This window comes from Fringilla coelebs, assembly GCF_963513975.1.
Source record: "Fringilla coelebs genome assembly, chromosome: 3".
Taxonomy (NCBI): domain Eukaryota; kingdom Metazoa; phylum Chordata; class Aves; order Passeriformes; family Fringillidae; genus Fringilla; species Fringilla coelebs.
The window spans coordinates 91,255,637-91,280,799 of record NC_140030.1 but is presented as its reverse complement, the minus strand read 5'-3'; the positions used below and the strand labels follow the sequence as shown (position 1 = coordinate 91,280,799).

The following is a 25,163-nucleotide window of genomic DNA, read 5'->3' as shown; positions in this document are numbered from 1 at the left end:
GCATGCTCAGCCAACACCTAATACAAGCAAGATGAAGTTCCTGCTGACTGAAGGAAAAGAAAGGACTCTTCCCACTCCCTTACACCGGCCCCCATGCCCCATCCCAACCTTCCCTGAGTTGAGTCTGTACCACCTCTGCTGATTCCAGATTGGTTTCCTGTGGCAGTTGTCATGAGAGGCTTCCCTAGGCATTGCCCTGTTACCTGGCTTGTACTGGGTGGCTGCTTCCATTCTCCTGTTACAACGAAATAGGACAGCATAAGAGAGCAGGCTATTCATGGAGCCGGTGAGAATAGGACTCTTCTTGTTGGACAGCGGATTCATGAAGCTGCAGAGGCTTTGGTTTCTTCTTGAACTTAGCATGGCATTCTGCATGGCTCTTCTGAATCTGGACAATAATGATTCAGATGTTAACTTGGAAGGTTGCAGTTTTTGCAAATAAAGTTATTTTCTAATGTTAAATAGTCCTGGGAGCAGGGAATGAAATTTGGGATTCTCTGTTCCATTGGGAGAGTTTTAAGCTATTAATCTTGATTGCATGTAATATTATTTATTAGTGTTATTATTGGTAGTAGTAATAGTTATATTGTTTGTACTAACTGGAATAGCATTACTGGAACTGTTTAAGTTAGACAGTTGTAAAAGATTTCAGTTTGGTCATTTACTTGGGGACAGCTTAGAGATGCACTAGGGAATCCCCCTGAACCTGACATTAAGAGTCCTAATTATGGCCTAATTAGTGATTCCTTTTTACTCTGCCCAGTGGTAGCTAGGTACAGTTGAGAACCTGACTTGTAGCTCTAGGTGTTCCTGAGGTTCAGACACTAACACATTTAAGCAGTGGTTTAATTTCTCTATTAACATAAATGTTAAAAGCTTCCTGTAGTTTAATAGTTGTAACTTGAAAGTATTTTATCTAATCTTAAGAAAAATCTTTTAACATTTTAAAACATGACTGAAGTTTCAGAAAATACAGTTTTTTTCTGAAACAGATTGGGGTAGAATTCTGAATAAGTATGCTTGGGGAACTGAAGTTAGGGTGGGGACATCATTGCATGTGATAATTATGGCTTGCAGCATCTTCACACTGTTTACATGAGGCAAAAACAAGCGTCTGTGACCTTCAAGGAGTGAAGGCTCAGAGTATGAGTGTGACTGATAATTGCATACCCACAGTTTCCATTTATCCTGACCTAAAAAGAAACTGGGTGTTGCTTCTGAATAGCTGAGATGTGATCATGTGATTAATTTAGAAATGTGTGCTTTGCCTAACTTAAAACTATCATGAGTACTATTTTGCATTTAAATTTGTCATTCTGTCTGCAGAAACATGATGCTTGTGTTGTCTAGAGTTTCTGGACAGAACTTTGTTTTAGGAAAATCTTGACAGTAGGCCAGAGTAAATAGGTTTTGATTTTCCTTATCACGGTGTTAATGGATGTGGATTTGACGGACTTTTTCATTAAAGGTGCCACTTAATGTTTGTGGTAGTTCCAATGTTTATAGTTCTCAGTAATCTTTTTATGAGCATAAACCACAGTCTGTAACACTTTTTTTTTTTTTCTTACTCCCTTGTTTCTTAAATTTTTTTAAACAAGGAATTAGCATAATGCCTTAACTTTATGAAATCGTCACTAGTTTACAGTAAGTGATTATAGAAATACTGGTAGGATTTTGGAGGCGAATCTTGTTTGATAGAAGTCGGTGAAAGAAAAGCTTTCTTCTGCCTTTTCTCTGCTTCTTCTCTTGCTACTGAAGCCTTGCCCCAAACTGAATTAGAGTGGAGGTGTTATCCCTCCTCGTTTCTTTTATCCTATTGTCAGTAGAGTGCTCAGCTTGAGGAAGGGAAAATGGCACTTAGAGAGTGTTTCATGTCCTCTTGAAACAGTGCAGCTGCAGAGCTAAGTGCTGTGTATTGAGAGATTTGAGAAGGGAGAGAAGCTTCTCCAGCAGTCGGAGGGTGTGAGCGGGGTATCCATGACCTGTTTGTGCTCTCTCACTGTATGGGGTCAACATCACCCTGCACATGCTATGGGAAGAGTATAATTCTGTTTAAAAAGTTTGCTTGCATGAAAAAATAACTAATGAGGAAACAAAGCAGATACTGGAATTTCTGAAAGTGATTTACTTCTTGTTTTACATTTCAGAACACTGATCCTAAGTCGTCTGTAAAAGGTGTAAGTGGTCAGCTTGGAGAGGGGCCTAGTGATGGACTGCAGCTGTCCAGTAGCCTTCAGTTTCTTGGAGATGAACTTGTGTCTTCTCCTTTACCTGATCTTACGGAGGATCAGCCTTTTGATATTCTTCAGAAGTCCTTGCAGGAGGCCAATATTACTGAACAGACTTTGGCGGAAGAGGCATATTTGGATGCCAGTGTAGGTTCTAGCCAACAGTTTGCACAAGCTCAGCTTCATCCTTCTTCATCAGCATCCTTTACTCAGGCTTCTAATGTTTCTAATTACTCAGGTCAGACGTTGCAACCTATAGGAGTTACTCAAGTGGTACAGCAACCTGTTGGAGCATCTTTTGCAAGCAATACAGTTGGTGTGCAACATGGCTTTATGCAACACGTTGGAATTAGTGTTCCCGGCCAGCATTTGTCTAATAGCAGCCAGATTAGTGGTTCTGGGCAGATACAGCTGATTGGTTCATTTAGTAATCAACCTTCCATGATGACCATCAATAACCTCGATGGATCTCAGATAATACTGAAAGGCAATGGTCAGCAAACACCTGCGAACATGAGCAGTGGCCTCTTGGTTCATAGACAAACTCCAAATGGGAACTCGCTGTTCAGTAACTCAAATTCAAGTCCCGTAGCACAACCTGTAACTGTTCCATTTAACAGCACAAATTTTCAGACTTCATTGCCTGTCCATAATATCATCATTCAAAGGGGTTTGGCACCAAACTCTAACAAAGTTCCTATTAATATCCAACCAAAGCCTATTCAGATGGGTCAGCAGACTGCTTACAATGTGAATAACTTGGGAATACAGCAACATCATGTACAGCAAGGGATTCCATTTGCTTCTGCAAACTCACCTCAAAGTTCAGTAGTTGGTCCTCATATGTCTGTTAATATTGTTAATCAACAACAAAATACAAGAAAATCAGTTACACCTCAGACAGTTAGCAATGCTGGAGGTAGTATTGTTATCCATTCTCCTATGGGACAGCCTCATGCACCTCAAAACCAGTTTCTCATACCTACAAGTTTGTCTGTTAATTCTAATTCAGTTCATCATGTCCAGGCCATAAATGGACAACTTCTTCAGACTCAGCCTTCCCAGCTGGTTCCTGGCCAAGTGTCTGCTGAGCATGTAATGCTCAACAGGAACTCTACAAACATGCTAAGAGCCAACCAGTCGTATTCAGGACAGATGCTGAATAATCAGAACACAGCTGTTCAGCTTGTTTCAGGCCAGACATTCACAGCTCCCGGAAACCAAGTTATAGTAAATCATGGAACTTCCCAAATTGTTGGTGGACAGGTGCCGCTGCAGCAGGCTTCGCCAACGGTGCTGCATTTGTCACCCAGCCAAGCTAATGTTTCCCAAGGCAGATCGAGTTTTACCACCATGTCACCTGGGCAGTCCACAGTCTCAAATATGTCAGCTTCTAGTCGATTTGCTGCTGCAAGTTCTTCTGGTTCGGTGCACCCCAGCCTAGGAGCATCCGTTCAGTCTGTCGCATCGGGAGGGAACTTTACAGGAGATCAGCTGGGCCAGAACAGAGCTCAAGTTGCCGTCAGTGCATCGCATCGTCTTCCAGCATCCTCCTCCAAGTCTGTCAGCACCTTTAGTCACACGTCTGCGGGAGTAACACAACAACAGTTTGCCTTTGGTCAGGTATGAAAGCTGCTTGAGAATGTAGCCGAAGAAAGGCTTCTAAGCTGTGCTGAAATTGGCTAATACTCAGAATGTTAATTTGCTGGTTTGTATTGTTACAAATACTGTGGAACTGCTGAAAATTACTGTAACCCAGAGTTGTCATTTCACAAGGTATTTTCTAAATCTGTCACTCAGTGAACAACTCTGCCACTTTGATTAATCCCAAAGATTTTGTTGGTGATTTTTAGTATTATTTTCAGAAGTGCTTAGCATTGATTTACATCTGCTCCTGTTTAACGGAATGGGCATTGTAAGTTTATACAATTGCAAGCTCTCCTGTAAACCTTACCATAGGCTAGATGTAAAGGCTCAGGTTCATTCTTAGCACTTAAAAATCTTTTGACCTCACTAAAATCTATGCATTTTCAAGGTTTGACTTAATGAAATTAGAGATTAAAAGGCTTCTTGGGCTTTCTTTTGTTATTTATCATATTGGCACTTTTGTTATGTGTGTCTGGAGAAGTTAAAAGCTTTCAAATTTGATGCAAAGACAAGAAATGTTTCTTAGAATCCTTAAAAAGAAATACCTTTTAAAGCAGTTTGTAAAAGCATAGCATTAAAAATAATCGTCTAAGAAGTCAAGCTAGTATTTAAAAAAAAATTTGGAATTCACTTTTAAGGTTTTATGTTGTCTATTTTGTCCAGTGGATACACTTGCAGTATATATTCAACTCAAATTTTTCTGTTTTCATAAGCAAACTTAGTCAAAAGTTTAAAAGAAAAAAAAACATAAAGTTACAGAGTGAATTGCCAGTTTTAACTCAGTGACTTTTCACACAATTAACAACAAGCTATTCAACTTCTGTCATTTTTTAAACTTTTGTCATTTTGAAATACTGGTCATTTTTTGTCATTTTGAAACACTCTCTCAGAATGCGTTTGCACTAATTAGATCTTTCTCTTTTCTCTTTTACTTCTTTTACTTACATCTTTCTTTTTCCAAAGGCCTGATTTTTTTTTTTAACCAAACCCAAAATCTGCAGTGAAACAATGTCTTAGAAAATAATGTGCATTTAAAAAATCAGTATGACCATGTTGTAGAAACACATTTGTAATCTTTGCCAAGACTTCTGGTGCAGGTTGTAACATTTTGTTTGCAGATGAATAATTTGAGACCTGTCTGACTTTCTCTTCGTGTGTCTACATCTTCCTATTTGCAGGTCACGTGCTGGGTCAGTGAGTTTCAGCTGTTAGAAAAGAAGATTATTTCTTATTGCTGTAAAAGATCACTTTGTTCTTGTGCTGAAATTTCAGAGATGTTAATGGGCACTTACAGAGAACAAATGCCACTATTTGCTAGAATCTTTTTAGTTTGTTTGTACTTGCATTTTAAACATTGTACTTTATATTAAACCATGTATCATTCAGGGAGGGTTTGTTCCACTGTGAGGTTTTCTTTTGTTTTTTTTTTCTGTTGGGAAAGCAACTTCATCATCTTACAGTTTTGGAACTCTGAGAAGCTGTGTTTTCTGAGGCCCACTTCTAGAGGGAAATGAGTGGTCTTATAGAATGCAGCTGGTATATATTTGTGCTGTTAGTGTAATTTCTGTTCCCTTTTGATTTAATTTGTAAAATTCTTGAACTTGGAGGGATTGAGATGTGTGAAATTTCACCACTGATGAGTTTGAAGTTAAAAAAGTATACATGGAGATGAATTTTAGGTGCCTTTTCCTTGTTTTTCCTAAAGCTTTCAGTAAATATTTCACTGTGATTTTTACAAAATTTGTTCTTTATTTTATGTATGTGCCACAGAAAAAGGCTGTGAACCAGACATCACCAGTTTCTGCATCGAAGACACAGGACAATTTGAGACAGCCTCAGCTAACAAATCTTCTGAGCAACACACTATCAGGTCAACTAAGGTCTTTTTAACATAATTTTCTTATTTTTCTGCAGCAACAGAGATTTGTTCTACTTCAGTGTGTCAGACTTATGTAGATGCCTCGTGCTCATAGGGTTCTAAAGGTTGTTGGAATCTTATTTTTAGAAGAATTGAAGCTATATTTCTTCATTATTGAATGTGTGCTTTGCTTTTTCTCAATCATGGCACTTCATTTTCTAGAGAGAAAAGTTGAATCTTCGCAATTAGCAATTATTTCTCTCCTCTATAAAATCCAAAATTATACCTTCTTTCATTTTTCTTTTTTTTTTTCAGCTTAGGAAAATAGAAATACTTAATTTTCAAAATACTGACATCTGCTAAAATTCCATGAAAGTTCTAGAATGTTGAATGTGGTGACTGCTTCAGTTACAGAGGGAAGAGAAATAGGTATTACAAGGTTATGTGCAGGCTGTCATCACTCACTGTTCTTGAATGCGTCCCTTTCAGTTAGAATAGTTCATGCATTGCTCACGGCAAAACAGCAGCTTTTAAAGCAGCACTTGTGCTACTGAAAGAACAAAACCAGTACATTCAAGGGAAGCAGAAAAATGCAGTAACCTTCCTGTTCTCTTTGTACATAAGTAACCTTTTGAATAAGGTCCTATACTCTGCCTTGTTTTTTTTCCCCTTGAGTACTGGCAATTCTATACAATCTGCACAGTATGCTGGGTGTCTTTGGGGAAAAAACTTAATAAATTCTCGCTTGTTTTCGTTGTAAGGTAGCATGACTGATAAGATGCTGTTTGGATTATGAAGCAATGCAATTGGAGGATGTCTGCCTATCTAAAAAAATCTAGGGGAAGAAATATGCTTGCTGTCCTGGAAGAGTACTTCCAGGAGCTCTAGAAAAATTTGGGTAATTCACTTGAGGGAGGATAAAAAAGTTTGATAAAATTTACTGTATGATTTTAGGCAAATTGTTGGAGCACTAAACTCACAGTGCTTGAATTTCTTCTTATGTTGCACTACCATAGTGTGATGTGATTTATATATGAGGATTTTATTGTTTTCAGGCAAAATACCAGTCCTGTTTAATTTTTATGAGCTGGCTTCTCCACAGGATAGTTGCACAAATGCTTTTAAGCATAAGATATAGCTTTCCTAAAAACTCAAGTGAAATTGTCAGGATAGGGATACAAAATTATTACCCTCTTGCTTAGGATGACAAGAATCTTTTAAACTTTTTTTTATAGGGCAGGACTCTGGAGGAAAAATCATTCAACAGTCTCTAGGAACAGCACAGCCACAAGAAAAAGTGATAGGATCATCATCAGTTCAGCAGAGTATACAGGTAGAGAACGCTTCCATTTATATGTTTCCCTGTCTGGCCTGTTTTTTTCTGGGATAGAGCTAATTTTCTTCTTAGTAGGCGGTTCAGTGCTGTGCTTTGGATTTGGGCTATGAATAACGTTGATAACACCAGTGTTTTAATTATTGAGCAGTGCTTATTCTACAAGTCCCAGCCTTTCCAGTGCCCCATGCTGTGCCAGTGACACACACAGGACAGCTGGCCCAAACTGCCAGAGGAATATCCCATTCTGTGGAACATGTTGTTCCGGGTGGAAATGGGGGAATTAATTGCCTGTGAGCTGCTGATCGCTGCTTGGGAATGGGGTGGGCGTTGTTCAGAGGATGCTGAGCAATTGCTTTGAGCATCACTTGTTTCTTCTGGGTTTAATTCCCCCTTTTGCTCTTTTTCATTACAACTTTATAATAACTGTCATTACTATATTATTTTATTTTGTTTCTGGTTTTGAACTGTTCTTTTCAACCCACGAGGTTTACTTTTTTCCCTAATTCTCCCCTCCACTGGGGTGAGGGGAGGTGGTGAGTAAACAAATAAGGAATCATTGTAGGTTTTTTGGAGAGTATATGAACTCCCTCAAACTTGACAAGTTCTACCTTGACATAATAAATGTTGATTATTTTGCAAATTGATACACTGAATGCTGCTTTGAGATTCAGTTGATTAAATGGAGTTTGACTGTACTATTCCCTGAGGATAATTTTGTATGACATAGCAATTCTTCATTGAATTGGCCAATAGTTCGATCTGCTCTTCTCATTATTTCTTACAAACTGTTCTCTACTTGATTGGGAGACAGTGGTTTGTGAGAAGCAGCAGAACAGTTCCACTTGGTCTTTATCTGTTTTATTCTTTCCTGCAGTTTTCTTCTTTTACCATCAAAAGTTCTCCCACATAATGCAAGTATGTACGAAAAGACTGTCTAGGATGAGTTTTTTTGGAGAGAATCTGACTTAAAATTTTTTTGTTTGTAAATGTATTTGTCAGTGCAGTAGGACAGGAATGTTTTTCCATGTCTTACTGATGTACAAGTAGAGCAGAAGGTACAGTAGTGCTCAGTTAGGAGGTCAGCCTGGTTGTGTAATAGTTGGTCAGATGTTTATTCTGCTTGGTGGTAACTACTTTTTGTGCTCTGAAGTTGGAGGCTTTTTGAAGCAAATACTCTTCCAGTGTGCCTGCCATGAATCTTTACCCCCTCAGAGAGCCTCTGGTTGTAGGAGAGTGTTCCCAGCAAAATCTTGATTTCATTAAATGTCTAAGCAAAGGAGAAAATTATTTAGATCTCTACCTGATGGGCATATCTGTAGCATTGACACTGAAATAGAATTCCTAGAATGACTTTTATAATCCCTCCTATCCACTGTGGCTTTTGAGAATTTAACTGCACAACCTTAGCCTGCTTTCCTCATAGATGCTCTAATCCATCAGTATCAGGCAAGATGACATCTTCTGAGAAATGCAGAGACGGTTTGTATGAGCAGATTTATTTGTAAAAGCCTTTAGTTGTACCTTTCCTTCTTTGCACCTGTTAACTTTCATCTTCTCTTTCTTAGTGAAATATGTTTAATGAACAACAGTGGAGTTTGTGTGCAAGCCGCTTTTCAGACCTTTGGTTTATGTCACTTGGTGGATACACAGTGCCTTATGAAAACAGGAGATAGTTGAAAGTGTTTATACTTATGTGGTGGTTACAGTTAGTGTTGGTGATGTACCTAGTTGGCAGAAGCAACTCCTAAAACTTAGGCTTTGCAAATGAGGGGCTATATTGTAATTTGTCTTTTATTTTGAACTTAGGTCGACGGTCATTTAGTTGGACAGAAAAGGCCTGCTGCTAAACAGCTAACTAAAGGAGCTTTGTAAGTCATTATTTCATTTTAATTTTGTTTCAGAAACCTCAATTTTTACTTTTTTCAATGTAAAAACCTCTGTACAGTATGTTAAGTATATATCATTAATTTTTTTTGTAGTATTCTGCAGCAATTACAGAAGGATCAGGTACATGCTGTGACACCAGATAAAAGTCGGTTCAGATCGTTAAATGATGCAGTTCAGAGACTCCTTTCATACCATGTGTGCCAGGGATCACTGCCAACAGAAGAAGATTTAAGAAAAGGTAATATTCTTTTTCAAATTTGGCAGTAAGTTTGTAATTAGTTTGTATTGAGAGAATTCTTAATGTAAATTAGAGCAATAAGAAAAGGATAATTTTAAAATTTGTGCAGGTTATTGAAGAACAGTGTTTGAAAGTGTACTTTGTCTTTCTAGTGGACAGTGAATTTGAATCTGTAGCTACACAACTTCTGAAGAGGACACAGGCTATGCTGAACAAATACAGATGTTTGCTTATAGAAGATGCAATGGTAAGGTGTAGAACCCAGGTACACTCAGTTTAAGGGATGGGATTACATTTGTTAAAACAGTACCTACTGTTTTACAGTAGGTACATGAACAGGTGCATGAACTTCTTTTCTCTGCTTGTGCTTTGCTCTTACACTGAAACAGCCTCTAATAGTCAGGAGGGTGATTTCTGTGTGTTTCTGTGGCTGATGTAACCTGAACTAGTGTTGATGTTGTCCATTCAGAGGCCTCCAGCCATATGATAATTATAGCCAAATCATGTTACAGTTTAGGAAGTCATTGTCCTTAAAAGCTCGGTAGAACTTCATCAGTAGTGCTTCTGATTTAAGTGCTTTCACAATCCCAGATATGAGGTAAAATAAAACTGACAGAGTTAAAGAATGTGTTTTACAAGGGTCAGGAAATGCCATTGTGACCTCAGATATAATACTTTTCAAACCTGGAAAGGTTTTGAATTTGTGTGTAATAGGCATTTAGCTATTTAGAGACAGGAATACATAATATAACTGTTAGAATTAATGTGGTTTTAAAATTAGCAGTTGCATTGTAAAAGATCCTAGCCATTAAATATTTGCAAGTATTTGCAGATGCAAAGAGAGGATGGAGGTTGAGATTTGTTGTTTTCAGGTCTGGTATGTTGTATGGCAAATCCCATTTAATAATTTTGAAAGGTTTATTTCACATAGCATTCAGGTTTGTAGCTAGTTGCCTATGTTATGGCCTGGTGCAGTGAACATTTTCTGTGATGGATAAATCAAACTGGCTTGAAAGCACTGTCATCTAAATGCAGCTCTGACCAGCTACTTACAAGGATAGGAGAGAAGTGCAGGGAAGATGATAGGGTGGTCCCAGTTCAAAATTTTTGCTGGCTGATCCCCTAAAAGAGAAGGATACTGTATGAAGTAAAAAAATTGTGGTATACATTAGTAAGCATACTCAGTCCTGTAAAAGTACAACTCATACAACTGGAATAGCAATTCCCTGTTTTAAAGTCTTTCCCAAAAAAAATGTGCTGTACAATGTGAGTAGTACTTCATGACTGAGTTTCAGTAGTGGTTAGGTCAGAGACAGGACTGTTGAATCGTGAATGTCCTTCACAAATACATAATAAAAGAAGTTTCTCTCTTTTCTCTGAAATTTAACTATGCTATCAATGTTTTGATTTGATACCAACATATGAGTCACTCCAGAGGTTGGTTGTTTTTTTCCTTTTCCTCCAGCGGATAAATCCCTCTGCAGAAATGGTTATGATTGATAGGATGTTTAACCAGGAGGAAAGAGCATCTCTGACCCGGGAAAAGCGTCTTGCACTTGTGGATCCTGGTAAGTAATGCTTAACTTCGAAATGAAGTTAAAAATAGTTGTGGCCACAGTGAGGCACGGATTGCTATGGATTCCAGTTAGTGAAATACTGAATAAGCATTTGCAAGATAACTTTTTATAACTCCAGAATTCAACAATCCAGAGACACTGTAGGGTTGAAGCGCTTATTTGTGGGGAAAAAAAGATGTTACCTGTTTGGCAGAGAAATGTTTGAGTTTCTTTTGACAACAGTCATGACTCCTGCAGTGCCTCCATCCTAGCAGGGAAGAATCTCTGAGTTTGCTTGCAGCCAGAAAGACCAGCACTGTTTGAAGCATGAATACTCTTGATCATCTTAATGAAGTGTTGCTCTTGGAGTGCCATGGCCATTTAAATGTCAGTGTTTTTAACTGGGGTGTTGTTAAACATAGCACCTGGAAGCACATTAATTGTGTAACATTACAGCTACAATTTGTTTAAAGGTTCTGCATGATCTGCATATTTTAAAAGATATTCACAGGTTGTGTTGTAGAAAGTATTAATCTTCAGAGACCATATTTGCATATTTAGAATGCTGGGAAGTGCCCTTAATCTGGTTTTACAGTGCACATGTGTGAGCATTGTGATGATTAATTTAGTGCTAATCTCCTGCACTGTATGCAGCAGAACACTTAAGCATATGAACATCTCTTAAAGACCTAGACCTGTAAGATGTGGATGTTATTTGAATTTCTGTACACAGAAACTGCTGGAGTGTCAGTTATTTGGATGTGTAGGTAATTTTAGTGTTTTTAGTAGGTAATTTTAATGTTGCTGCTTAATTTTCAGATGGTTATCAGGCCGATTTTTGTTGTTCTGCCAAACAATTTGAGAATACAGCTGAAGAAGCACAGTCCAGCAAAAGTGACCATCAGTCTAGCAAAACATTACCTTCTCGAAGTCAGGCTACCAAAACCCAAGCCAGAGACCGACCAAAATCCAGCTCAGCAGAGTCCACAAATCACAGTAAACTTCCTATAGTGCCTAACAACATTCTGACACCACAAGAAGGAAAAGCTTCTATTAAAAAATCCGAGAGCCTCACTAAAGCTTTAAAGTTTGAGAAAGCTAATTGTTCTTCTGAGAGCCAATACGTGGCCCATTCTGAAGAAAGGATGAGTGGGAAAGATCTTGCCAAGTCCACTGAGAACTCTTCGAGTTCTGAAGACTTGTCAAAAATAGTGTCAAGAGGCAGTCATGGAACACACAATAAAATATCAAGGAATGCAGTTCAGTCTTTCTCAAAGGTAACGTGTAATAATTCACTTCAAGACAAAACTCTGAGGAGCTCTCCAAAGAATGAGGTTTTGCATCCTGATAACAGGAAAGGCTCTGGTGAACCCCAGGAAGACTTACTGCTCAGTAAGAGTTTAGAAACTACATTTAAAAACATCTTGGAACTTAAAAAAGCTGGGCGGCAGCCACAGAATGAGGCGGCAAGTAGTGGCTCGGTTGAATTAGAGTTCCCTAATTTTTCACCTATCGCTTCACAAGAGAACTGCCTGGAAAAATTTATTCCAGACCACAGTGAAAGTGTTGTAGAAACTGACTCTATTTTAGAAGCAGCTGTAAATAGTATCTTAGAGTGTTAATAGTTACAGTACCATGGACAAGTTATGTTTCTCTTAGCAGAAGCAAATGTGAATGACACCACAAGTACAGCCTGACATGCATTTAAGGTTAACCTTTCTAAACTAGATTCTGTTCTGTGTTTGAGAGCAATACTCATTGTGGTTACAGTGAGATATCCAAGTAAAGTTAATCCTTGTTAGAATGCAGTCTGTTAGGGCCTTACTGTTTCAAGTATTATTATGATAGTGCTTTTGATTATTGAGCAGTACTGCAACGTAACAGGGTTGCAGGTTGTTAGGCCCTATATAATACGGTAATATACTGACAATCACAGTCATTTGAAAGGATATATTTATTAAGAAAATGTTTTTAAAGAGTGATGGAAACAACAATTCTCCCCTACCCTTCTCTTCCACAAATCATCAAATTTTTAGTTTTTCTGGAAAACCCACTGTACCTCTATTCAGAAGTGATTATTTGCTTTGTTAATGAATCTGTATTCTAGGATTCTTAAGTTGGAAGGAAATCATCAGTGTGTTTACAAGGCTTCATAATTTAAACTTTAAGTGCTTTTCTATTGCTTTCTGAGCAGAAACTAGTACTTGATATATTTGTAGTGGGTAATTTTAGTCTGTGGGATGGTATTATATGATCTTAGTCACAGTGGCATGATATGAAGTAATAAATGCTTGACTAAGGAAGGTAGAATGGAAGCCAGTAAATAGCAAAGTGTACAGGATGAGGCCATGATAGAGCCATGAATTTATATATATAATACATATATATGTTATCTCTTGAGGAAAAGATTTTGCATTTTATAATTGGATGTAGTCAGCCTTGAGTCTTTCTGAAGTGGTATAAATGTTTTTTTTTATTTGTTGGTTTTTTTTTTAGACCAAGTGTCAAAAGCACTTTGATTTGAAAACTGTATTTGTAGCTTATATTTTAAGAGGATGTTAGCCTTACTCTGAGTAAATTTAAAGGCCAGTGTTTATTTTTGATTTTTTTTGCTTTTTGCTGTCAGAGAATGTTAAATCATCCACCGTAGCAGTCATTATTATCAAGATATGTACAGACCAAAGTTGATCAGCAATCCCATTGTTTAAACATATCAAAAAAATGTGTAATTATTAATTCATATTGTAAAGCCAAGTGAAACCATTGCATGGTTTGCATTTGGCTTGCTGTCATGTTGTTAAGATAGAATCTTATTATTTTATTTATTTATTTTAATCTATGACTTTTTTTTGCTGCCCATGCTGCTTTGTTCTAGTTTACTTTGGTCATCAGTGCTTTTGTGCACATAAGCGCGCTGACGTTGGTCACGTGTGTGTAGTACATATGTCTGCTCAGGAGGATACAGCTTTTGTGGTTTCTAAGGTATGCTCATATTCTCCCCCAGAACTTCTCCACCATTTCTCAGAAACATTACCAGCCCTTTTCCACACTTGCTGATTATGATTTTCAGGATGTAAGAGGCTCATTGTGACAAGCTGTGGTTGTCTGTCAGATTGCCAGGAGAGAAACCAAAAGGTTTTGCTGGTGTGTAATTCAGTCCATCTGAATGGCACAGAAGGAAGCAGAATTAGATCCTTGGGATAGTAGAACATTACAGTGCAACTTGGTACTGAGCTGCAGTCCACTGTCTGACCACTAAAGGAAACCAAATCTAGAAAGCAATGAGAGAGAGAGAGAGATGAACTTCCTTAAAATTCATTTCCCCTTCAACATGAATGGAAGTACTGGTTTTATATGTTACTAATTGCCATTTAAAAAAATTGTGCCAATTTTAAAGTACATGTTTGTAAAAACCCAACATTCCCAAGTGTTGTATGTAATATTAATAAGTATTGCCAGTTTTAAATTTTTGGCTGGGTGTCCACAGAATAGACTCTCAGGCAGTTAGTTGTTTTCTTATTGGCAAAACTGACAAGATAGTCTTCACCTATTGCCTTTTTAGATTTTAATAATATTCTCATGGCTGTGTATTCTGATGCATATTTTATTTTATCATTTTGGAAATTTAATTAATTTATCATTCTGAACTCTTTAGGAAGGAGAGCAGTAAGTTACACAGCTGTATGCTAACTAGTTAAATTTTTCTTTTGAGGAAAAAAAAGTGAAGTTGCACATTCATCAGTCCCCTTGCTTGTTGTACCACCTTGAAATGGGTATGGGGTTTCCATCCTCTCTACAGCAAATACATAACTGAAATATCAGGTTTTGTGTCTTCTATTGGGTCTCATTGGGAAGGGGCGACATTGGCATATAAAAAATGACAAAATGCAAAAAATAATTGTGGTTGATTTGGTCAGACACATTTCTCTGAACTGCTGATGAGAGGAACCCCTTGAACAATCCTAGTAAGATTGATCTTAGATTGTTAATGTTCTGTTGTTCACTCCTTTGAATTCAATTCTAAAGGAATTCTGGTACGTGGTGAAGCAGTAAATGAAATAATTGTATTTTTGTGGTGCTTAAAAAAAGTTTATTAATCATATGGGCTCAAGTCCAGCAAAGTATTGCGAATGTGCATGACTTTAAACATGTTTTCATTATTTTGCTGGATCAGCATTGTGATTTCAATGTTATTTAATACTGCCTAATATTAAAACAAATTTTAAACTGGCAATTAAAAAAACTATGTTCATTTTGAAGATTTTGGTATAATTTATCTGTTAGAGTAGGGAGGCCTTACAGACTGACTTCACTTAAAGAGGATGTGTCACTTATTGTCAGCGTGGTATGGACTTTATTTGCTTAAATACCTTCATTTGTAAAGTATGTCTCACTTGAAATTGCTTTGTATACATTTTGTAAAAATATTTATAAAATGTTTTGTAAAAAAAAAAAGTATAACAAATTGCAGTTTATTTTGTTATGTTGGATAAATACTGTTAAAAGACACAAGTCAGTAAATATATTGTTAATCCATGGATAGGAAATGTTTAGTTGGAGATTACAAATTGAAACAACCATTGCAATACAGCCAAAGATTTGGGAAAAAAATGTCTATCTGTGATTGTCTTGATTTAACCAAGTTGAATATTCACATTTCCAAAAGATGATTGGTGTCAGTTTTAAGTCTTACTCCTCTGCTATTCATGATGCAGCTCTGATGTAATATACTTAGTAGGCCAACTTTCCATACTCCTTATGCATCTTTCTGAGCATACACTATTAGAATTTGGTTCATGTGGCATTATAACTACATTCAGTAATGTTCATCTCCAAATTACAAGAGAGCCAATGGTCCTGCCTTATTGGTATTAGAAGCCTTGCCACAGCAAAGTTCTTGAGACCTCTTGCTCTCCTTCTCTGGTGTATTTTCACAAGGTAGAGGCGTCATCTTCCTGATGCCTCAGGGAGATGGAAGGTGAGAATGCTTTTGGATGAAGTGGTTTCTGCATCTACACTGCTGGTTTGACTCATGTCAGCTGCATTTGGTTATAGATGCCTGTGTTTGGGTATTCTGTGAGAAGATGCTGCAATTGCAGGTGGTACAGGGAATCGTCCTACTTTTATTAGAGGGGGTGATGAAATTTTTCTAACTGTGATTGAATTTTTCAGAGAGTATGCTGAGACTGATCTAGTAAAGCTCTTATGCCTTGAACTTCCTCAATTTATTTTTGGAGGCTGTGGAAGTGGAACATTGGTGAAGGGCACTGCCTCTCATTTGGGAGTAGGGCCTGCACTGTTGAAAGGTAGAGATCTTCATGGTTAGTATTTGTTATTTTGTCAATGAGACAAAATAAATATACCTTTTGAATGCTTCCCACATGGATTCAGACAGTAACAAAATGAATAAAATCAGTTACATGCTATTTTAATCTCCTTTTCTGTTAGGATAGCTAAGCATCTTGGGCTTGGTTTTTTTTTTTTTTTTTTCATTTTGTCATATCCCTGTAGAATCACCAGGCAAACCTTTTGTATTCCTAAACATTTTATGTGGAGTCTACTGTACAGGTGTCTTCACCCAAGGAATATCTTTCTTATAAGAATTTACGGCATATTATTTTTATTGCTTTTCAATAGCATTTTTATACTGGGGCTTGTTTTGTTTATTCCAACTTATGGGGCAGAATTTCTGGGGATTTGAGTGTGTGTTAATGCATAGCTGATTTAAGAAAGTCAAAACCCCATTCATTTTGAGGATCTGAATGAAGGAAAAAAAAAAAGCAAAGATCAGATTGGCAGAAGGAAAGGTAAGTGTAAACAGTTGTAAAACTTAGAGGAATTTCTTTCTTCTTCAATAAGTTTTTTTAGTAAGCCTTTGAAATTTTCCTTTCAAATCATACACACGTTTCCTTGGAGTTTTCACAACAATGCATTTGTCAGACAGCTTCAAGAAATGGGAGAAATTGTCTTTGTGACCAGAGGTCAGCTCTCACTTTGGATGAAGAAAATCACAGAAGAAAAGAAGAAGGTCTGGTGAAGATCTGTTCATAGCAGCTCTGGTGCACAGATGCAATGCATGCACAGATTTCAGATGAGTAGTGGTGGGTGAACTGAGTTATTTGTGGTTTATGGGTTGGCATTTGTGGGTGCTGCTAATCTTGCAACTGGTCATCATATTGGACATGGAAAAAAGCGTGCATAAATAATGAGTTACAATAGGTAAACAACAAGTAAGCTTGAGGGAGCCTCCTGTACTAGGGGAGAAAACCTGCAAAGGACACAGAGTGTCCAGAACCAATATTTTTGGTGTAAAGAAAAAGCCTTTGAAGTTGCCCTGCTGTGTGCTGAGGATAAAGCCCATTTTATTTTTTTTTTTTTTTTTCCTAGAGTTTATATCTTACCCTGTGGGGGAAAAGTGTTCTATAAATGGAGGAACTAGCTGCATCAGAATTTTAAGGCTCTTCTCTATTTTTCACTCACTCACACACACAGACACATATATATGTGTGTGTGTATATGGCAGGTGGGGATTGACCTCTTCTGCCTGGCAGCTAGTGACAGAACAAAGACTCAAATCTGTGCCAGGCTGGATATAACAGGAACTTCTTCACTGAAAGGGTTGTTCATCACTGGAATGGACTGCCTAGGGAGTGGAGTCACCATCACTGGAAACCTGATACAGCTCATCTCACAGCAAAGCATTGCTGGGTGTGTCTGGGGCTGACAGCATAAAAATTCATGGGTTTAATATTATTGAGGTTGAACAATTCCATGTTGCTTTCATGGCAAAATTAATCAGGGATTTTGGAAGCCTCTGTTAGCAGGGACAAATAGAGTGTCTGCTGTGCCTGTGGAAGGTGCTCTACTGAGTGCTCAGGAGCAGGGACTTTGAAACCTTTGTGTCCCCAGAAGGAAATTCACATGAGGCTGAAGGAGATGAGGCTCCAGGGTTTGGAAGAGATGAGCAGGAAGGTGAGTAGGTGTGTGCAGGATGGATTTTTTGGGGATCTGAGATTTAATTGACTTAAACCTGTTTTTAGAAAAACCAGGAAGTTTTACAGTACTGTATCTGTTTATGTATTAGATAAGATAATTAATATTAAACACACTGTTCTTTTTGCCTTTGCACCTGGGTGAAGAATGCATTTAGTGAATATTTTACTCAGATGAGGATTTGTGTGTCTTAACAGTTGCAAGGATGGGCTCACACACAGTTTGAAAGCTGTTTTTGAAAGAACATATCTAATATGCAAAGTTTGATATTAATTTGAGCAAAAACATTGCTAAAAACTGAGAGTCAGTTCCAAAGTATGCTACTGAATGAGTGTCGTTGATAGTGTAAGTCTTTATTAAGAGGTAAGGAAGGTATGGAATCTATTTGCTACTATACTGCTTTTTTTTCTGAGGTTAAATTTGATTAATTTTGAGTTTTTAGTGAAAACAACATACGATGTTAAGATATCTGTAGTAATTAGAATTGCCTTTATGAAAATGCATTATGTTACTCTCCTCTATTGAGAAGAGCAGTTTTAGTCCTGTGGCAACCAGTCTGAGAGTTAAGTCTCACTTCTCAGGAAGTTGAGGACTGCTTTTTTTAAAGTGAAGTATTAACACAGATGATATTGTTAAAGCTAAAAGGGAGATACCACCCCACTCTGATTTTGTTTTGTTTTATCCTTTGGCAATCAAATTTAAATCTCATAAGTAATAAATCATTCCTGGATACTTCTAGTCGTAAGTCACTTTGACCTGTTTCTTCAGCAGTATTCTGTCAGAGGCTGCATGGTTTGTTTCAGAGGAATTTTGATAAAGTAGGATCCTACAAAAAATCGTCATCTTTTACCTGTGCTCCCGTTTTCCATAAATTTGCTGTAACTTTTGGAGGAATTAATGTTTATATCTTCACTCTAGCTAAGAGACCCCCTCTGCTATTTGCATGCAGATGTGTTTAGCATTTACCCCAATCAGAGTGAAGGTATTTTCTTCCTTACCTGGCTGGTTTGGTAGAAGTAAATACCAGGGCAAGATTATTGATGGCAGGGAATACTGGATTTATTTTTTTATTTTTCTTTTTTTTTTTCATCTGCCATGCTTTTTCAGACTTGAAGGTGTTAGTAGTAGTTTTATGGCTCTTATACCAGGGTTCAGGCATTGAAAGAATTTGAGACTGAAGACTGGATTAAACCATGCCACAAATGGTGTGACCAGGAGCCTTAGAACTATATACTCAAATACAGAGCTGCTTGTTTGTACTGCAATCCAAAAGCAAGATTTACCTTGAAAATCCAGTGTTGTTGTGTGTATGGAGGGGAAGAGGAGAAGGAGCAGATGTAAATTGTTAAAGGTCTATTGATTTTTATAACAAAAAAGAGTATCTTCACTTGCTTCCTTTATCCCCTCATTTACTTAACAAGGTTGCAGGAGCTTTGACATGGGTGAGTTGACAATGTTCTGTAAGAGGTTTAAAAATGAGAAGCAGGGTGGAAAGCAGAATTTGCAGCTCTATTCGTCCATTCCGGAGGTAGCTCAGTAACATCAGGTTCTGTGCAAATAAACAGTAGGTTTCAATTATCTGCTGCTAATTATCACCCAAATTTGATTTGCACTCTCTTCAAAGGGACTCATATCTTTCCATTTAGTTATTTGTTTCGGTGCAATGAGTGAGTTTAATTCAAACCAAATGTGGGTCAATTTCCTACTGGAAAAAAAAATGCAAGGAATGTATTTATTCACAGTCATATCAGTTTAATTTTAGTTTAATGTATGTGGTGGTTCATGGCCTCAGTGGGGAGGTGAATTTGTGTCAATCTGTGAATTGGCTTTTCTTGCTTGGCAAGTTTGTAGAGGGCTTGGTCAGCTGTAGAAGGTCTTAAATAATTGTGCCAAATGGGGTGGTTCTGGTGGGCTCTGAGTAATGAGAGGACGGTACACAAATGTAACCAAGTCTCATTGTGAAGACTTTTCCCCCCAGATATTATTTCTCTTACACAGCATTGGGCCAGTTGGTCTTTCACACAGATGTTTTTTGTTCTGCAGTAATTATCCTTTTAATCTTTATAGGCAGACTGTATTTATTCCTCTGTCTGTAGTGGTGCAGCCAACAGTGTCTGAGAGCTTTGAAGCAATGGTCTCATCCCTTTCCTTACTAAAAGCATCTACTGAAAACTATAAGCCCAGGGAAGAAATGAGGCAATTTAAGACATATCTGATGGAGTGACTGACTGAGACATCAAGCAGTGCTGTGGAAATCCTGCAGTACTGTGTCATATGGACACTGTCCTGAGAAACATGCTCCAGGTGACCCTGCTTGAGCAGGGGCCCTAGACAAGGTGACCTCCAGTCATCTATTCATTCTTAACAGCTCTTTGCTAATAATATTCAGTTAACATTGTGGAGAAAGGTTATTGAAGTGTGCAGTACTGGCTGCAGTTTTCAACTGAACTTTATGGGATCACACAAGTGATGGTGTGTATTGAAAAATGCATTAATTTTTGCTTTTTATGACCTAGAAAGAGAATTTACTGTGAGAAAGATGTTAAAAGATTGTTACCAGTCAAATGGTTAGTATTTTACAGAAAATAACAACTGTCAGAAAAGTAGGCATCACCTTCAGCAGAGCTGTCTTGTGGATGAACATTCACCAGATGCCAGCAGCTCCTGGTGTTCTGCTGGGAAGTCTCCTGCATGCTGTAGCTCTAACTCCAGGCAGTCATTCATAAAATGTTCACTGGATGCAGTGAATGCTCTTCATTTTAACATGTCTTGTCTCTTTTCACCATTAAAAATATTCTATATCCATCCTTATCCATAATCTTTTGCCTGGTCTGTTACCCACTGCTGCAGTAGCTGCCAGCTCCCCCCTCCAGTCTCAATCTCTTCCTTCAGCTCATGGTGAAAGAAGAGCTGGCAGCTGCTCTCTGAGCACAGGCGGCCAACTTAGCCAGTCCTTGTTCAGACACTTGAGCCTCTGCTTTTTCTGTCCTTTGGAATCTGTCCCTTGTGATAAAAACATTATTAATTACTTAGTGCCTTTGTGGTATGATGGATGCAGCCAGGGGGCAATCTGCCATGCAGCTGGCTGGGCAGGGAACAGCCACAGAAGGGAAAAGAGTAAATCCAGCTGGGAGCTGCTGCCTGTAAAGGTGGCAGTGAAAGTGTTGCTGGCCCTGGTAATTGGTAACATCCATTTACAGGGTCAGGGAGTTTGGGTACATGTACTTGCTAAAAATTTTATTCGGGATTGTGCACTCCTGTTTCCTCTCCTGCGTGTGGGAATGGATAGACCCTCCAGGAGAGAGCCCTCACAAGCCAGGGACATGCAGCACGGGCTGGGTGTGGATGTCAGAGCCTGCCCTGGCTGCACTGAGCCTAACACAGGGCTCTGACCTCCTTTGCCCTCAGCCAGGTGAGTGGGTTTAGGCTGGTATCTCTGGATAAAGAACTTTAAGGAGTGTGGGGTTTATTTTGTTTTGTTGAGGTTTTTTCAACTTTCCTTTTTATCTCAGGAGAAGGAAGAAGGAATGGAGGGCTGGTAAACGCTAAAATCTGTGTAAAAGCTGAAATTTGCCCTGCAGAGCATTTTTATTCTACATTTTGACTACCTTTCAGAAAGATCAGTATGTATAGATTCTGTAGGCAGACAGACACAATAGCACTGCAAAGTGTGAATTTCTTCCAGCTGTCTTAATGGAGTGTTGATTTTAAAACCTAATTTCACTGCTGCTTGGTATGCAATTAGCATACAGTGAATACATTGGGTTAGTTCAGCCGTGTGGTCCTGTACTTTGCATTGGGGTGGGCGTCATTATGGATACTTCAACCAAAACATCTTTGTAAGGTAAGTAAGCATCAATGAGCAAACAAAATTTGAGGCAATGTAAGCAAGAATATGCCAGGAGAACTGGTGATATTTAAATTCTATCAAAATATATTTAATGAAGTGTTAATTACTCTAATAAAAAAAAAAAGTCCCCCCAAAAAGCTCCACCAATCCCCCTTAAGCCCTGCCCCCAAAGCAACCCAAACAAACAAACAAAAACCCAGCAAAAACCGAGTTGAAATACAGGAAATTTTAAACCCACAAAAGCATTTTAAAAGGTATCAAGTAAAGTAGAACCTGACAAATGGGCTGATCAGGAGAAGATGAATCTGATACTGTCATGTAAACTTGAAATAAAGGAGAATAAGCTGATGAAACAAAGATAAGCACCAATGAAATAAAACCACTAAGAATAAAACAGTTCCAGAATAGTAGTAACAGAGTTGTTTTCTTGTGTAGCAACAATATTGTTTACTGGTACAAACTTTTGAGCATGGTGAGATGAAGAAACTCACCCTGATTGAAGAGATTCTCCCCACTTTCTAATGATGAAGCGATTCCTAAATGTTATAATTTTCCAAGTGCTTAAGATCTGACCATTCCTTCTCAGTAGTGATCTCTAAGTTGCTTCTCTGAACCTCTTGTTTATTTAATGATGTTCTTCACTAATGAGCAAAAAGGAAGCTTTTAAGGACTTGTGATAGATGGAACAGGAAACATTTTCCAAAAATTCTGGAACACTCTGTGCCCGGGAAAGAATATTTTTTTTTGTTGTTTAAATATTGTGTATTTTATCAATTTTTGGTGTCTGTGGTTTGCAGATCATTCTCACGATTCTCCACGAGGTGGAGGAAGCAGCTTGTGCTTCGCGCTGCGGTGCGGGCAGGGGCTGCGGGCGGCGGTGCAAGCTCTGCTGCGCTCCTCTCCCAGTGCCAGCCCCGCAGCCCCGCTCCAGGAGGGAGCACGCAAAGAAGGACTCCCAAGCGTTCCTTGCTCCTTCTAAAAACCCTAACGGGGATTTCAGTGCTCATATTCACCGGGAGGTCTTGAAGGGCTGCACAGAACCACTGAATGTGCTGAGTTGGAAGGGACGGCAGGATCTGTGGAATCCAGCTCGTGGCTCTGCACAGGGCATCCCCAGGGATGTGCCTGGCAGCCCTGTCCGGGCATGGAGCATGCCGAGTGTGATGGGAGAGGCTGGTGCCGCAGCTGTCTGCTCTGTCCGGGGTCATACAGCCAGGGCTGGTGGATTAACCAGCTTCTCTGAGATTTGGTGGATAAACCTGCTTCTCCGAGATTTGTTGTGCTGCCTGTCCATGGTCATTCAGACAGGGCTGGTGGATAAACCAGCTTCTCTGAGATTTGGTGGATAAACCTGCTTCTCTGAGATTTCCTGTGTTGTCTGTCCATGGTCATTCAGCCAGGGCTGGTGGATAAACCTGCTACTCTTGAGATTTGCTGTGCTGCAGTGTGTTCAGTGCTACAGTGCTGCTTTACTGATAAACTGCTCTTCTTTATGGATCAAGTTCAAGTAGGGAAAATAACAATTGGTTTCTGTAATTAAAAGTGCTGTAACTTATACTAGATTTCTGCTAAGGGCTCTGATTTGTGAGCAGTGTTTCAGGTTTTCTGTTGACTGGTGAGATTTGGAAAGACTTACCTTGCAGTTATCCCTGAACTTGTCTGTTTCAGAATCCTGTGTTTTCAGTCTTTGCAGCCCCTAAAAATCAAACTCCATTCAATTTGTAATTTCCTTTCCCTGTCTGAAGCCCTCACCCAACTGATTTTTACTTTTGCCTGTGATGAAGCATGTCAAGCCCAAAATAGAGAATACTTGTTTTAAAATTTGAATCAGTGGATTTCTGTTGAAAAATAAAATCTGTTAATACTCTTATATGAATGACACAATAATGCTTGTGTTTTACCTGATCATCTTATGGCAGGTCACTTGACTTACTTTTCAAGGCATCATCCTCCATACCCGATCCCCTGAACCTATCCTGTTCTTGGCAGAAGCCTGTTGAAGATTGCTCTTGTGAGCTTGCACAAAAGCTCCTTTTGCTTCCTTTTAGCCCAATCATTTTCTACCAGCTGCTTGCCTCGGTGTTCCCGCAAGCATTGTGTTGCCATAGATGAAGCATCTGAAAGCTGCAGTGGGAGGTTAAAAAGAACTGGGATGTGAGGAAGGTGTGGACTTTATAAATAGTGTTGTATCAGGGGAAATATCAATGAAGATGTTATTAAATGTGGGAAGGAGTGTATTCTATTATGTCCCAAAGCTTTTATTTTCCAGAGGGAAGAGCAAATTGTTGGTTGGTTGAGTTGACGCTTGGTTTTTCTTTTATTTTTTCTTCTTTTCTTTTTCCTTTATTGGTATAATTTGTGCCACTTCCTTAAAGGAAATACAGATTTTTTTTTTCTTTTGGCCAAAATGCATGGGGGCTTCTAATGGCTCTAACTGGCAAGGCTATGCCAGAATTTCTTCTTGCTTTTGACTGATGCACCTATGATAGTAACTCATCTAGCTCACAGGCAGGACTTTGAAATTTCTAACAAATTTGGATATTTGATCTGTACTTCAGGTGAAGTTTGGTCCCTCTTCCTTCATTTATGTTACCTTATGACAAGCTAAATAATTTTAACATAAGCTTCTGAAAAAGGTTTATAGGATCAAGCTTTGCCAGCTTCTGTGACAGCTAAAAGAATGTGTTTTGTTATTGAGGACTCAATTGATTTAGTGGCAATCTGTTAGTGTGGTAAAGCAGTCAGATGACCAGGCCCCAATTCCTCTTGAGAGGCTTAAAATTCAGGTGACCATACTTATGATTAGTAGAACCTTAGCTATAATAGCAATAATTCTGCTTTGGTAATGTGGCAATTTAATGGTAATATGCTTTCTCTGGGTGGAGGGGTAAGTATATGGGAGCACCCTCTGAATGACTTGAAGAAAACCCACATTTATTCTGAAGGATGTAAACTTGGCCAGAGATAGCTGATCTCTGGAGCTGTGCTAAATTACGTGAGCTATCTCTCCCCAAAGAGGCAAAAAGTCCTGAAAACATGTTGGCTTTGCTATTTTATTTTTGATACAGGGCTCAAGTTGGGCAATACCTCTGTGGGAAACAGGGTGGGACAGCAGACTCCTTAAAGGCTCACTCTTAAGCTCAAGGGTTTTCTCTCTGAGTGATGAGGAGAGGGACTGCCTTAAACTCTCTAGCAGCAGCAGATTCAGAGCAAAACAAAGCAAGGAGCTGCAGAGAAAGCTCTGTGGCTTCCTTACTGGTTTGGGCTGGAGCAAGGACCAGCCCAAGGGGTTCTCCCTGGTGAGGGATGGCCCCTTGCTGATCCATGCTCAAGGCTGGAAACAGCAGTCCAGCCTCTCAGGAGGTGCCCTTGCTGCTTCCTGAAATGACCCTGCAGCATGCTCAGCCTGGGGTGCTGCTCTTGCTCCCTTGCTGGTGGGCCTGCAAGGGAGAGGGGTTCACTTCTCTGCTCACTCATGGCCATCCCTCCACCCCTGTTTGGAGGATTGCTATAAAAGGAGGCAATAACAATCTATAGGAATCAAATTTTACTGTCACAGGTCTTACCTCC

At 38.8% G+C, this 25,163-nt stretch overlaps 1 protein-coding gene across 4 annotated transcripts in view; it reads left to right on the top strand.

Moving 5' to 3' along the window:
- Positions 1–15,322, top strand: part of BICRAL (BICRA like chromatin remodeling complex associated protein) — a 35,583-nt gene extending 20,261 nt beyond the window's left edge. For all 4 annotated transcript variants that reach the window (XM_084203526.1, XM_084203528.1, XM_084203527.1 and 1 more), the window contains 8 exons: positions 2,148–3,851; positions 5,646–5,745; positions 6,969–7,066; positions 8,876–8,937; positions 9,049–9,194; positions 9,347–9,441; positions 10,660–10,762; positions 11,570–15,322. In XM_084203526.1, the coding sequence (XP_084059652.1) occupies positions 2,148–3,851; positions 5,646–5,745; positions 6,969–7,066; positions 8,876–8,937; positions 9,049–9,194; positions 9,347–9,441; positions 10,660–10,762; positions 11,570–12,372 (3,111 nt within the window). In that variant the 3' untranslated portion in view covers positions 12,373–15,322. The remainder of the gene's footprint in view (positions 1–2,147; positions 3,852–5,645; positions 5,746–6,968; positions 7,067–8,875; positions 8,938–9,048; positions 9,195–9,346; positions 9,442–10,659; positions 10,763–11,569) is intronic.
- The last annotated feature ends 9,841 nt before the right edge of the window (positions 15,323–25,163 follow it).